General features: G+C 39.4%; 1 protein-coding gene across 1 annotated transcript in view; it reads left to right on the top strand.

Moving 5' to 3' along the window:
- Nucleotides 1–10429, top strand: part of LOC308039918 (uncharacterized protein) — a gene marked incomplete at both ends in the record, with an annotated part of 53385 nt that extends 42956 nt beyond the window's left edge. Inside the window, 8 exons of the mRNA XM_080343667.1 lie at nt 820–1065; nt 1922–2086; nt 2557–2752; nt 4170–4332; nt 5829–6013; nt 7181–7245; nt 9221–9338; nt 10213–10429. Coding sequence (XP_080199793.1) covers nt 820–1065; nt 1922–2086; nt 2557–2752; nt 4170–4332; nt 5829–6013; nt 7181–7245; nt 9221–9338; nt 10213–10429 — 1355 coding nt within the window. The remainder of the gene's footprint in view (nt 1–819; nt 1066–1921; nt 2087–2556; nt 2753–4169; nt 4333–5828; nt 6014–7180; nt 7246–9220; nt 9339–10212) is intronic.
- Nucleotides 10430–15264: the final 4835 nt, after the last annotated feature.

The following is a 15264-nucleotide window of genomic DNA, read 5'->3' as shown; positions in this document are numbered from 1 at the left end:
TGACTGTTGTCCTTCATCCTGTTCCCTTTCAGTGGAAGAGGCAGCAGCCATCTCTGAGATGGTGTTTCCTGGCCAAGCCACCTCCCCACCCTCTGGACCAGCATGATGGGGAGTGAGGCAGTGCAGACTGGGGACGGCTTTTTCAGGAAAAGACCCACTGTAGCAGCAGTAGTGCTGATCTTGTTTTACTAGCAGGACAAAGAAGCTTTCAGATCTTCAGGATCCTGTAGTTAGATAGATGAACCGTTTTGTCTTTGGCGATTGTTAAGCCAATATCTGATTTTACTGAAGCATAAGGACAGTGAGCTGGTTCTGGTCAGTGAAAAGTATAATAGTGTTGATCCACCACCAAATATGCCAGCAGGCAACAATAATAGAAATACAACAAACTACTCTCGTCTTCCTTGCAACACAAAGTTTAAAGCCACGGCTAATCTCATCAATGCCACAGAGAATGCCCATATGCTTAATAGCAACCTACACAGTTTAGGTTAGCAGAGGATGGTCTCAGTAGAAATTTATCAGCCTTTAGGTCTGCCTGCCACCCCTTTTGGTTTCCTAATTGTTGGATAAGGGTCTCCGTGTTGCCATGTATACCACAAAATGTCAGTCAGCATAAGATGTAGAAAGGCAAATGAAACTTAACATAATTTAGGGTGCTAGTCCTGATGCCTTCACTGCGTGAACGGTCTCTCATCAGATGATTATCGTCACTACTGGAAGTCAGACACTGTAAAATGTAGCTGTTTTAGGAGATAAAGGGTGGGAAGGTTCAACTTCTTCATTTAAGTAACTTGTATCTGTTTCTCTCAATTCTAGGAAGCATCACTATCACGCCACAGGATTCCCGCTGGGTGGGTGCGTGGTGGCTCGGTTTTTTAATAGGTGGAGTAACCAATTTCCTAGCTGCTATTCCATTTTGTTTCCTGCCAAAGAGTCTGAAAAAGCCAGAGGAAGCAAATAATGACAAAATTTCATATGGTCTCTTGGAAAACATGGGTGCCACAGGAAAGAAACTTACTTCTTCAAAACCCAAAACAATGAAGTGGTCAGTAATACTGAAAGGCAAGTGTTTCACATGTTGTATTAATGGGAGAAGCAATAGACACAACATACAGTGGGAATGTCATAGTTTTGCAAAATATTTTGGCTCCCCTGCATTTCAGTCTAAACTAGTTAGTGACCCCCAGAAAAGAAGGGGTCCTCTAAAGATTATTAGAAGTCAAAGAGCTGCGAGATTCTATATGCATCACCTGCAATCCGTCATTGCCTGAGTGGCACCTGACTCTAAAATTTTGTGCTAGAAGAAATTTGAATAGTGGAAAGGTTGTTTCTGTATCAGGAACTAAATAAAATATTAGAAGGCTCCTTTTGTAATGTGAGAAGCCAAATTATTAATCTGATCATCACACAGCTCATGGAGATTCTGAAGCACTTTGCTGCTTGAAGAAAATACAGCAGGCTTGAATGTCAGCTCTGGTTGTGCAGTCCTTAAGCTAAGAGAGGGGTGGAAGAGATGGCTTTGCATCATTAGTCAAATTCTTCTGTCTTTGTTCAGATCCCAGTGGAAGACATTGGGCATCTCTACAAAGGCAGCTCTCACTCAGACTTGGACCTGTGAGAATAATTATGTAAGCTGAAAGAAGTCCTTGTTGTGTGGAGTCCTTTAGTCTTCATGTGCAAATCTCACTAGAGTACCCAGGCCTTAACCCATAATTCTGTCTTCTTCTAGAATTCTCTACCAGTGTCTCAGACTTTGCTGTTTTCCAATAATGTGATTTTGCTTTCAGATACTCACATGAAGGTCAGGATGACTTGGACTTGGACAGCTGAGAGGATTTTGCCCTAGATTTTATAGATTATTCACCAGTAATCATGCCATGCATCTTTCAAAGCCAACTCATATATCCCTTTCTTTCAGATTTCTGTACCTCCCTGAAAAAAGTATTGGGTAATCGAATGTACTTTGCATTTTTGTGTTGCTCACTGTTGCAGTTCAATAGCTTTGTTGGTTTCTTGACTTACAAACCAAAGTACATGGAACAGCAGTATGGACAATCTACATCTAAATCTAATTTTCTAATAGGTGAGTTACACAGTGAAATAACTGCTTATGCTATAAGCAGTGCATGGGGATGAGTTCTGACATAATTTTTCTGTGCAGAATTCCTTGCAGAACAAAGTGACATAAATGATGGTCTATCCTGAACTTGAGTTAAATTAAAACTTCATACAAACTACAGTTTTGGTGCCTACAGGAGCAGAATAAATAATACAATACAATATAATATAATTAATATACCAAGGGCAATGAATGTGTTGTGTGCCTGTTGCTGCAACATTTATCAAGTGCCTTGCAATGGAATTGGGTTTTGAGGGTTAAGTACTTCAAAAATAACACGTGCCAGCCAGGGATTAGGCTGAGCACAAACCCGCCTACAGTCGTCATAACAGAATGTAAAGCTTCCAGGGACCTCAAGCTGAGGACAGACTTTAAGTCTTAAGTCTGTTGTGACTCTTCTATTTCAACATTTTCCCTTCTTTAATCTCTTTCAGGTTTGACATCCTTACCTCCTGTAGGTCTTGGGCTATTCCTAGGAGGGCTCATAATGAAAAAGTACAAAATGAACATCATTGTAGCAACTAAATTTGCATTTATCATGTCATTTTTGGCCTATGCCTGCTCTCTATTGCACTTTTTTGTTGGCTGTGAGAACTACATGGTAGCAGGAATGACAGTGTCCTATGAAGGGTGAGTATTAAATGAAGAGTATGTTTTTCTCCATAGCAGCAATACTTAAAAAAATGTACTATGACATCAAGACTGAAAGACTAACAAGCTTTTTCAATACTTAAGAGAAAGTGAACACTACCACATGTTATTGTGGTAGCTTTGTTAGTCAGCAGAGTGACAGCCTGCCAAACCACAACACTGGTTAAAGACTAATTAGAAATACATTAGCAAAATTACGTTATTACCAATGTAGGTTGTTTGGCTGTGTGGAGGGTGGTATTGCTGTTTCACACTGTGCTATGTCTACAGCAGAAGCAATTCTCTAGTGAAGTGTATCCAGCAAAAAGGTGAAGCAGCCATAACAGAGAGGACTTGAAGCATATCCTGTGTAAAATGCATAAAGACTGAAACATCCTCAACTCTCAGCCTGCTGTAAACCAAAACGAAGCTTTTATGCCTACTGAAGATGCTCTCTCCTCTCAGGAGAGAACCAGGTTTTAAAAGTTACAGGCTGTTACTTTTTTTCTTGGAGTGAGTGAAGATACCAGGACAGGGAATGCATGCTAGGACCAGGCTATCCAAGGGTCCCAGCAAGATACCATAGCATATGGGTTGTCACTGCCTCATGTCCAGCCTGCTCAGAGTACCTCATGTCTAATGTGAACCTGTCTGCATCTCCCATAGTTCACAGTTCACAGTTCATTTATTAAGCTATATTGGTTCACAGCTGAAAATGTGGAACTGGAGAGGCAGGATGACGAGGATGTTTATATTTGTTGGAACCTGAGGACTAATTGTTTCTTGTCCTGTACTCTGCTACGTTTACACTAGAATGCAAATACTGGACCAGGGAATATGCTTAGTAAGCACTGAGATGAAGCAGATGGCAAGCACATAAACTTAATTAATCCAAAAAGGAGATGAGGGAAGACATTAATCTTCGTTAAAGATCTCAATACCCAAAGGATGTCTGAAAGTACAAGGGAATACTGCATTATCCATATCCTCTAAGAGTTAGACTAGGCTCTAAGAGAGGAGTATTTTTTACTATGGATACCTGGAAATCTAGTTTCTGTCACTGGTGCGTTTTTACTAACAGCTAAAGATGTACTTGATAAGACTTGCTATCTCTACATTCAATTAGGAGTTACGTGACCTTTCAAAGACTTTCTTATTTTCCTTTTTCTTTTCTATCTACACCTGCCAGCTAAAATTAGTAGAAGCATTTTTATTTGTTTTAAAATTCTTTATAATCTCATAGTTACTTTAATATCAATGCAAGTAGGATGGAATCTCAAACCAACAGATCAGTAGAGATTCAGCTATGAAAATGCATGTCCTGGCCATATGAGGTGGGTTTCAGGACAGCAATACTGTCACACAGAAGTCGTTACACTGATCTCAGCACTGAATTAAAAATTTCTTAACTTCCAAGCAAACCCATTCCGTACCAAGAAAATACTGTATTTTCTGAATGCAACTCTGACTGCAAATGTGCCTCCAATGTGTGGGATCCCGTGTGCGGAGACAATGGAATCACTTATGTTTCGGCATGTCTAGCTGGGTGCACAGCTTCGGTGGGACATGGAAAGAACACAGTAAGACCCTGCTTCAATTTATGTGTTTTTCTACTACCTTGTAATCTGTGTAACATCAGGAATTTTGTAGTATAATTCATTTAAGGAAAACCTAAGTTATTGGGGACCAGTCAGTAAAGTATTTATGATTTCTGGCTACAAACAGTATGGAAGACAGAGATTTCTCTGAGTTACTGCACATTAAGCAAAAAGCTTGTTGTAGACATTAATTTTCATATTTGGTAGGCTGAACACAAGAGGGTGAAATGAACAAATCAACGTGGTTGCATGTTGCCTGAGGGTTGTCCATGGCTTACCTTTCACAAACCTCATTTTGGCTGCCCTGAGGTTTTAGCCGACAGTTGAAGTAAACTAAGAGAGTATAGTATCTGCCCTGATACTGATCATTAATGTCTAAGCATGAAGACTGACTTGAGGGGAGGCAGCTTGTTTCCTCCATCCGAGACTCTGGGATGCCAGGATACTGCTTATTTTTCTTGCTGACTGATCTCTGCTCAGCACAGAGTGCTGGGGATAATACACAGTCACAGAAAGAAAGCTCCCGTCCATGGATATAAACATTCTTTGGACTGTGTCATTCCCATGTTTTGTGATGCCAGATGATCACTCCAGAAAATACATGGTCTGAAGGTGTCTCTTGCACTCAGTTTTCCCTCCAACAGATTTTTCTCTGTGGCTGTTGTTTCTCTGCTGTCTACAGATATCTTCTCCAAAAGACATTCTTTGCTTAAAGTCTTAAGTTGGAATGCAAGGGAGCAGGGCTCAACAGCATCCATGACAATGGGTCTACTATCTCCCACACAAGTCTGCCTCTACAGAGGTTAAGGTTTGTGGTTCACATTTCCCCTTACCTCAGCACATCCTCAAGCCCCTGAAGCCCTGGTTAAGAGCTATTGCTCCTGAGGTATCAGTACAACTTCTGCTGATCTCAGGGCTCTGCATGAACTGTATCTAAACAGGTATCTGCTGCTAAAGGCCGTGAGGTACTTTTGATGGATCAGCATTAGAAGAGAGGGACCTGTGATTTAGGTACTTTCCACAGAGACAAGTCAGTTAGCAGGTGGTGTAACCTAGTAGCAAAAGGCACAGTTCCTTGAGCCTTACATCACACTAATTGTTTTACTGACCTTGTATGCTTGATGAGTAGAACCTCTATGTTAGATAACATAGGCCTGTGAGAAACTCTAGACAATTTATCACTATGTCTGAGATTCCTGCTTTGTTGTGAAAAAGAGCAAGAGGACGCACCTGCCTTGAAATACAGGCGAGCACAGGCAGCCCAGTGATCTTCTTACCAGGGCTGAACGGCTGCAGCGCCTGCGTCCCCACTTGTGTCACCTCTGCTTGGGAGCTTAGGTGATACTTTGGAGATCTCCCAGTAGAGACGTAACTAAAATAAAACTTGCGCTTTGCAAACGTGTTTGTGGCCTCTGTCTCTTCTTGCTACATGCCTGCATTGGTTCACACACCTACCAAATCTGCTTTGTGTCTTCCAGGTCTTCCATAACTGCAGCTGTCTTCAAACCAGCAGTTTGTGGACGGGAAATAACTCTGCCACCTTGGGGCAATGTCCAAAAAGTGAAGATTGTTCAATGAAGTTTATTTATTATACAGTAATACAAGTCATAGGAGGCTTTTGTTATGCATTGGGAGGCACCCCAGCGTACATGATTATGTTTAGGTAAGTAAATCTAACACTGTACTGAAGGTTGAGGCTTTTCAATGAGGGGATCAAAATTATGTTTATGTTTCTCTCTTTCACTTAGGAAAAAAGACTTTCTTGCAGCATAACATGCTTGCTTTAAAGATTTTTGTCATTTCCCATTTGGTTTTAGCTCTTAGCACAAACCTTACTTTGCTGCTGTCTGTAAGTTGGTTCTAGTGTGTTGCTTTCAACTAACTGTAAAATGGTTTCTCTTACACCTGTCATACAGCCAGGTTTTCCAGAACACATCCTCTCTCTCTGCTTGGATACTCTGGCTGTATGGATTTTGAAAATTGAATGCATTTTTCCAGATTTCTGGATGTGGTGTTGCCCTAACAGATTATGCTTATCAGACATCTGGAAATTCAAGATATCTGAGAGCTCAGTCTGAGGCTCTTATGTTCATGTCTGTCAAGGTACACAGGTGCATTAGTGCAAAATTCAATGGTTGTCCTAAGGGCATTATGTTTCCCTAAATAAGCATGGAAAACAGAATGCAAACCCCCTCCCTTCCTCATCTCTGTGAGACGTCTTTCTGAGTGTTGACCATGTTAGTATTTGTAAGGAGATGGCAGAGGCTGAATATATAATGGATTCAAGATCAATGTCCATTTCTGATGTCTGGAGTGTGTTTTTCAACGAAACAGGTGGGCATATTGCCAGATGGCTTTGTGTAGTTCAAGATATGGCATTGTATAATGGAATGTCATCAGAGAATAGAAAAATGACACAATAATGAAGCAACTTGCAAGATTTTTGTCTTCAAGTAATGTGATATTTTCCATGAAGTTAGTAAGGTATATTCCATCAAATGAGGAAAATGTATGCCAGGAGTTAAGGCAGTTGGAGAGCCCTTTTCTACAAGACTGAGATAGACTGTGATTCTGACTTTAGAATTTCACTTGTTTAATTATGTTTAGTGAATAGACAACCCAGGAGCTATGTGATGGGGAAAAAAAAAATCTTCATTAACATTTTCTATACCACTTCAAGTGTTTTCAGCAGACATAGAAAGGACACTCCTTTCAAAGCTCGGCTTTCTAATATTAAGGGTATTAGATTCAAGGTAATTAATGACATTTTGATAGGTCTATCTAAGCACTAGATAGGAAAACACTTCATATTTATCCCTCTTTCTTTCAGATGCGTTCAGCCAGAGCTGAAATCTCTTGCAGTTGGTCTATATACACTCGTCATGAGAGTGCTAGGTAAGAGAAATCATTCTGACTGAGATGCTTGTTCGTATAGCTTTAAATGACACCATGTCCCGCCTGGACATGTTCCTGTGTGACCTCACCTAGGTGTTCCTGCTCCAGCAGGGGGATTGGACTAGATGATCTTTTGAGGTCCCTTCCAATCCCAAACATACTGTGATACTGTGGTGCTGTGATACAATGCAATGACCATTTGTATATCAGATGTGTCCTTGAAACAGCTGTTAAGATCTTCAGAAGCAGCCCAGGATCTATTTTTTTCCTGAAGGTCCAATATTCAGGCAGGAGTTCATTGGGAAACTAGCTAAGACAATTCTGAAAATTGACCTACTGATTAAATGGTGATGCAGTTTAGGAACCTGGCATTCCAAAATGGGAAGAGTTTCTAAGCGAAATTAAAGTATTATCTTGAATTTCTAGACAACACTGTAAGGTTTCAAATTTATGATTCAATCAATAGCTGAGACACAATGCTGCAAGTAAGATCAAAAAGACATGCCCTAGTAGGACTTCATTCAACTCTAATACAACTCTGGTCATAGCAGTGTTTTCTCCATGTTGAAACTTAACTTCCCTGTTAGATGAAAGCTTAGATTTCAATACCCCTTAAACATGCTGCAGTGCTGATGATTAAGATGCCTAGGCAGGCAAGAAACAAGAAACCCCTTCTCTCCTTTTGTTTTCGGTGTCAATGTAATAGGAATACCTGCATTTCAGAAATGTAGGGAAATGTTTGTGAAGAGACCAGCCACTTGGGTTTACTATGAAGCCTAAAAAAATGAACAGTCACTTACAAATGTCTACAATCAGAGCTAGTTTTGGGCTGTAGTCTCTACTCAGGATTGTGATGGGACATTTTGAGATAGGAAGGTGTATCCACACTTTGTCCCCTTCTACCTCTGTCACCAGACAATGGAGGGGCAGAATTTCTCCCTCAGCCACCAGGACAAGCAATGCCAATGGGATTCTTGGATTCAGTGGGATTCAGCCATAGAAAATTTAAAAAGGAAAACAAAAAAAAGCATTACGAAAAAAAGTGCTGACCCATTTCTATAGGCTTCTGCTTCAGCACATTGAGCCAGCGTACTCTTCCCATTGCACAAAGGGGTAGAGGGACTGTCACTGATTCAAAAAAGTTGACATTTCTCTTCAGTGACTCGGAGATCAAATCTGATGTGCCCCCATTTTCTCTAAGAAACCTCCAAAATGAGCATTTCTCTAATCATACCCTGACTATAGCACTGATGATTGTAAGACACAGGCCTCTATAGGCAGATTGTTGAGTTTAGAGTCTCACAAGAGCTCTAAGGTAAAACGGGCTGAAAGTAAACCTATTTTTACAAAATAGATTGTTTCCTATATAAGAATGCAGCATGGTCCTGTAGGAACAAAGCTAATGTGAAAAATGGCCCAGTACATTCTAAAACCTGGATTCCTCTGAAGTTAATACTTTCCTTTACTTCAGCAAGGCTAGGATTTTGTTGCAAGTCTGCCATGTTATGCGGTGAAGCCTAAATTCATACCTGGCCAAGTCACACTAAGGATTTCAGTTGCATTACCCTCATTCAGGCAGAAGGGACTATCAGCCAGTGTGCATAATGTAGGCTCTGCATAGAAGAGGGAGCTATGCACCAGGTCAGTGCTCCAAACGCACAACCAGTCCAGGTGTCCCTTGCAGGATCTTAGCATGCACTGGAAGCCACAGTGACTCTCCAAGCTGTGCTTGAGAAACCAGTGGACATGACTATGAGCCTGATCAAACCCATCAGACCACATCTGGGGACTGATGATCCCAATGGTACAGAGAGGGTGTCCCATCTTAGAGTTACTCTTATAAAAGAAAGGAAAAACTCCCCACAGTTCAATCCACCTATTGCCACTATTGCAGCATGTAACTTGCCACAAAGAAAATGTAAAACTGATTTCTAAAAAGATGTCTTTTCCTGTGATATTGCTTGTTTCCTTGCAGCTGGGATTCCAGCACCAGTTTATTTCGGTGCGCTGATTGACAAGACATGCTTGAAATGGGGAAGCACAAGCTGTGGGCAGCGAGGTGCTTGCAGGTTATATAATTCCGATGCATACAGGTAAGGCAAACTGGGGCACAAAAACCCTCATGCGTTTCCTCTTCATGGACATTTATGCTTTTTTTCTGTTATACTGTAGTGTGTGAGGCCACTGATCAAAAATTATGGTCAGATATTAACTCTGGAGTCAGATTTAAGTCCGTCCTGATTCCTGAAACTGAGAAATGTTATGATCAAATCTTAAACTCTTAATTTTTTTAGTCAGTTTTTACATAGTGCAAAAATAATTTAGTATCAATGACTAAGATTTCTGGAATTAATTACATATTTTTCATATCCTTTGAGTAAATTTAAAAGACCCAGCATCATATGATTGACCATCAAGAGGAAACCCACATTTACCTTATTTGTAGGTTAGTTTGTTCATACTGGCAAGAATGTTAACTTTGTGCATTGGCTACATTTGAGAGAAAAATAAATAAAATGATATCATACTGAGCATCTGAAGGTATTGGTTAAGCACAAACATTGTCAATCTCCAGCAGAAATATTCCAGACATTTTTCTCAGTTTCACCCAAACCTTGGCCACTTCTGATACATTTTTTTATTTTTACATACAATAGTCCACTCTGGAGATCTCAATGTACTTCTAGCCCTAAAAAAATCTAAGGCCTTAAAGTGATCCCCAAAAGGGAAGATGATGGAAGCATCTCTGTCTTTGCAAGCAAAAATAATATTATCAGTTCTTTAACAGAAATTTTTTACAAGTAAAAATGTCCAGTTTGTGATACCATTTACAAAGAATGAGTTTTTCTGTTTTCCCCTAAGCTTTTTTGTTATATATGTGATCCTTAAAAGACATTAAAGAGATTTTCTTCCATGTCTTTGAAAACTTTGATGCCTGGCACTATCTTCTATGCTCTGTCTCCACAGGTATGTCTACCTTGGTTTATCAGCAGTGTTAAGAGGTCCTTCCTACTTAATTTTCATCGTTTTTTATATATTGTTAAAGAAACACTTTGAAAATAAGAACTCCAGGCCTATAGAGAATGGAGGAAGAGAAGATGCTCCTATGAATAAAGAAGATAATTGCAAGATCAAAGAACGCTTGCCAGGTTCTTCTGGTGCAGAGAATGAATCATGTATTTAGAAAGCCATTTAGACCACTGTTCCATGAGTTAGGACAGCTTCTCTTAGAAACAACTTTCACTATGTTATGAATAACTAAATAATAAATAATAACTCTGTTCAGCAAGTAAAACTAATAGCAAACCTGTGATCAACAACAAGAAAAACTAACATACAAGTATGAAAGTGCCTTATGTGTACCTGGTTACCAACAACAGTCAGAGCAAGTTGTATGAACTGAACTGAATTCTCAACAAATAAAGGAAAACCTCCCATGGCATTTCCAATAAAGCCAGTCAGCGATTTTTAAAGGGTTCAGGGATAGCTGCTGGCAGGACAGCCACATGCCAAAGGCCCACAAAGTGTGATGCTGATCCTTTAAACAGATCGATGAAGTAGACTGCTGCAGGAATGACAAGCTCAAGGCTAACAGCAGTTCTTTTATTTCATTAAATTCAATCAGAACTCACAGTAAACCCAAAGCCTATAAGAAAAATATTTTCTCCTTGTCTAAACAAATCAAGACAACAATCTTCCATCACAAAATTGACAAAAGCAGTGTTTTTCCAAGAAGCATTTTATATTAGCTCAGCTGAAAATTTCATTCCTACTTGAAACTAAAAATACATTGCCATAAAGGAAATAATTGTTTTTTAAAATCTCTGGCTTGTAGAATTTTATTAAAAACTCATCTTCTTTCGTTAGCTGGCTATGAAACAAAATAAATATTCTTAATTTTGTAGTGATGTTGTTTTCAAAGCAAAATCCATCCAACATATGCTCGTGTCTTGATTGCTATTCCCTATGTTGCCCAGCAGAGGACACTCAAACAACAACGCTACCCCTATGACTACTGCAAATACTCGATATGTTTGTCGTTCAGTCTTTATTGTTCTGGGGGAAGTTCATCATCAGTCAAGCAAAACACTCATCTGTATTTTCATGCACCTTAAAACTTTCTCAGCTCAAGCCTTTAGCTCATATATTCAAAGTTGCTTTTGTGTATTTGTGGGTTTGTGTTCATCATATTTGCGTCACTCGGAGCTTGACAACCATTGTTACTTTAAATAAAAAGATGTGTACTTGGATACCATTTCACAACAGTGATTGAATTACCCAGTTGATACTTTAAAATAGATGTTCAAAGCTTAGTGGGATATGGTGCAAAATGCTGAGTTGTTCTGAAATAAGCATTGTTTGTCATGACAGTCAGCAGCGTTGCAGCAGCTCAAGGGAAAAGAATGGGATCTTTTTACCCAAATAAAGTGATAGTTCATGGAGACAGAGATTCTCCATCTAGCAAAACTGATAAAACTCTTTGCTTGGTCTTGTCCTACAATTGCATTTGCAAATGTTTTGACGTATCCAGATACAGCCATAGCATTGACCTTTGGACCTAAAGGAATTGATCATCTTATCTAACTATGGAACTCAGGAGTGAGTTTTGGCAGGGAAAGTAGTTGCAACTCTCTAGTTTTGCTTGTCTCTCATCTGCTTTGCCCAACTGATATTTTATTAACACATCTTGGTGCATATATGATTTCCTACGGTGACTTTCAAGCCAGGAGTTTGGGAGGGATATTTTTAATCCAAAATCTGTGATCTTTAAAAATACATTATATGTGACAAAATATACTAGTTCTAACTGAAAAGAAGACCTGATTCCAGATGACAGATTATGAGAATTATGCACAAAGAATCAACAATGCCAGAAAAAGGTGTTATGGTCTGCAGCAAATTTAGGAAGATATTATTCCAGGCTCATGAGGTCAAGGAGGTGTCAATAAACTGGCATCTTTGGATACAGAGAGGAAGGCTGGCACAAGAAGGTCATAACCTGCTTATCAAAGGGTTTTTCCCCTTTCTTGTGGAAAAAGTATTTCCAGCCAGACTCAGGAGTAAAGTCCAAATGCCTTTGGGTGCCACAGCAGCTCAGCATCTGCAATAGAAAGAGAGAGAGAGAACAATACTTGGATTTGTTGCCAGCTTTGAAAAAGATTGTGGTCTTCCCTTCATCACTAAAAACCTGCAACTATAGGTCATGGATCTGTGGTGGAAGCAGAGAAAACAGATCAAATTATTTTATCTCCTAGTGGAACTCTGTAATTAATGTTTGTGCTGCTGTTGTGTCCTAAGAGCCCTTGCTGCATGAGAAGCACTGTGCACACACACACACACACATATACATCCACATCACAAGATGTCGATCCCTACTGCAAGATGCATGCATTTGAGGCAGGGCAAGATATATATATTTTCAAGCAGGAAATCAGAAAGAAATTAGGACGAGTGCTGCTAAGCATGTTCAGGAGAGATTTGAAGAAGACTCGAGAGATAATTTTGAGCACCTCTACAATTCTGGGAGGAAGGCTTAGATCCTTTCTTCACTGTTGTTTCTGAGGGGAGAACAATTACTCGGCAGAAAAATGTACATGAATGTGTTTCAGCAATAATCTGTCACTGCAGCCACAGTTTTTACTCTTTAAGTAAAATTAAATGCCTACATCTACTCTTATACCCACTACTGTAAATATACCCATAGCTCCCTTTGCTTAACTCTTTGGAAAGGCAGACTGCTTTCATTCAGGTGCCTCCCTTTATGTACTGAAATTTTGAACATTAGGAGCAATGCCTCTAAACTCAAAGAGACAGAGTTTACAACTCTCAAAACTGCAAGTCAATGCAGCAGTCGGGGCGGGGGGCGGGGGGGGGGGGGGAGCCTTTGATTTCTTTGGGTGTTTGTTATGTTTTTTCCCTGAATAGGTAGAATTTCTTGGCAAATAGTGTGAGAAAAAAGCTTCTATTTTTCACACTTAAAATGCCCACAGTGTGTGCTCTGTTGGATTAGGGTTGCAGACCTGACCAGAGGTGGACCACTGATGTGTCCTACTCACTTCAAGGGTAGATGTTTCATATGTTGTCAGATCTCTCAAGACTTTCAAAAAGTGAATGTCAGATTGTTTACTACATTCAGCTGGAATTGTAGCAGTTACTCATTATTTTTAAAGATACTTGCCAGTGGTCAGTAATAGCACTAGTTAGTTTTCTTAGTGTACCTCCTTGTGAATGCTTTCTAGAATTCCTTACTTTCCTTACTTCCTCACACACTAAATACCTGCAAGTATTTACTTGCAAAAGCTCCTTAGTCTCCAATTATTCATACTTCTTTTTTCTACTTGAAAACAGATTTTGAAAGAGAATTCAATAGCTGATTCATTTCTGAATCATCATTAATTTCAGCCCACTAGTCCTTTTTTAATCCTCATTTTAATACCTGGGATTTAAAGTTGTTTGTTGTTTTCATTGACTTCAGGAATGCATTGAGTTGGTTGAAAAGAAGTATGGAGCAAAAAAAAAATTCTTTTCCCATCCGAGTCTCATAACTGCCATTATTCCAGCCCTGTTTGACAAATCCTCCAGGGCTATAAGAAATTCAACAGCTAGTTCTCCAGGTCATCCAAACATCAGCAGGTCTAGAAGACCTGCCATTGGATGAGTTGTCATTATCTCTCTATTGCTGACATTAATCAGCAAGGGATGCAGTTCCCTAGCTTGCAGTCAATTTGAACTTGCAATAAATGTCAACATTGGTGTTCACTGGCATTCACTGGCAACCAACAGCAGACAATGCAGTGAACAAGCAGATTCCTATTGTTCCTGAAAAGCTTCAAGAAGACCGGAAGTTTCAAAAAATGTAAAACTGCAGAAAAAAACTGCCTTAGCAGCAGACACTTATGGGTAGATGGGTGGGAAAACATTCAAAATAAGACTAAAAATTTCTCCAATTAATGTACTACCTAAATTATTTTATCTCCTAAACCAGTTGATTTGGCAAAAACAGTTATCATAATACAGTGCAGAGAGTACATGTGGGAAGGCTTTGAAAGACAGCAGCTCTTAAGTGTTATTTTGAAAGTTGAATTAAGAAGGAAAAGAGAAAATACATGGGAATACAGGGAACAGGATTGGTTACAGCAACCAAACTAAATTGTCTAGTTCAACTTACGGCATTAACGAAGAAAACCTGCAAATAATGCGGCCCAGTTGATCCAAAAAGGGAACCTCTGGGTAGGAACTGCATGCAATGCTACTATTGTTAGTGTTGATGCAGGAATGAATTCCTGCACTGTGCAATTTCAAGTTGAAGAAGGAGAAAAATATTTAAGGAGTTACTTTCCTACTTGCAATCATGTCTTTCCAAGTTGCTGCAAGTTACCTTCTACAGTGAGAGCTCAATGATGAGCATTAGGTATTTTTGTTCATTTCTGGCTCTCCAGTATTTCTCTCAGATGATATCTTCTGGATTCTACAGAAACAAATGGAAATAATGGTATTTCCACTACAGTTTCCATTAGTATCTTCAGATCTTAGATCAGTCTCTATCAACACTATGTAGTCAGAGGAGAATGGAGCAAAACCGAGCTGGAAATAACTGTTACATTACACATATGCATCTGAATGGTCTGACAGGAGAAGGAGTGGTATTTATCTTTCAAAACTTCACTGTTACTGTCACACATGAAATCAAGGTAGTAATTTTTTAGACACACTCAAATTGAACAGACTGCCTTGGTGTTTGAGATGTCTGTATTCACTTCCTTGTTCTGTTACAGTCTTATTTCTTTGGTCAAGGAATGCAAGTTTGGGCATGCTAGATAAAAAAGCATTTTTCTAAAGCACTTATTAGGTAAATTCATAAGCCAAGCTTAGTCAAAAGTTTTTATTTCAGATTACTTTATAATGGCATCCCAATGGATGCAAGCTCTAAAAAGCTTAACTCATGTTCAATAATGAAACAGTACTGTGTAAATGCTTTGAACACTTCAATTTTAATGACTTGGATCACAGTAAACCTGC

This window comes from Nesoenas mayeri, assembly GCF_963082525.1.
Source record: "Nesoenas mayeri genome assembly, chromosome: 1".
Classification (NCBI taxonomy): domain Eukaryota; kingdom Metazoa; phylum Chordata; class Aves; order Columbiformes; family Columbidae; genus Nesoenas; species Nesoenas mayeri.
Note: the sequence above shows the minus strand (reverse complement) of the source record. Positions and strands in the feature narration are given on the sequence as shown.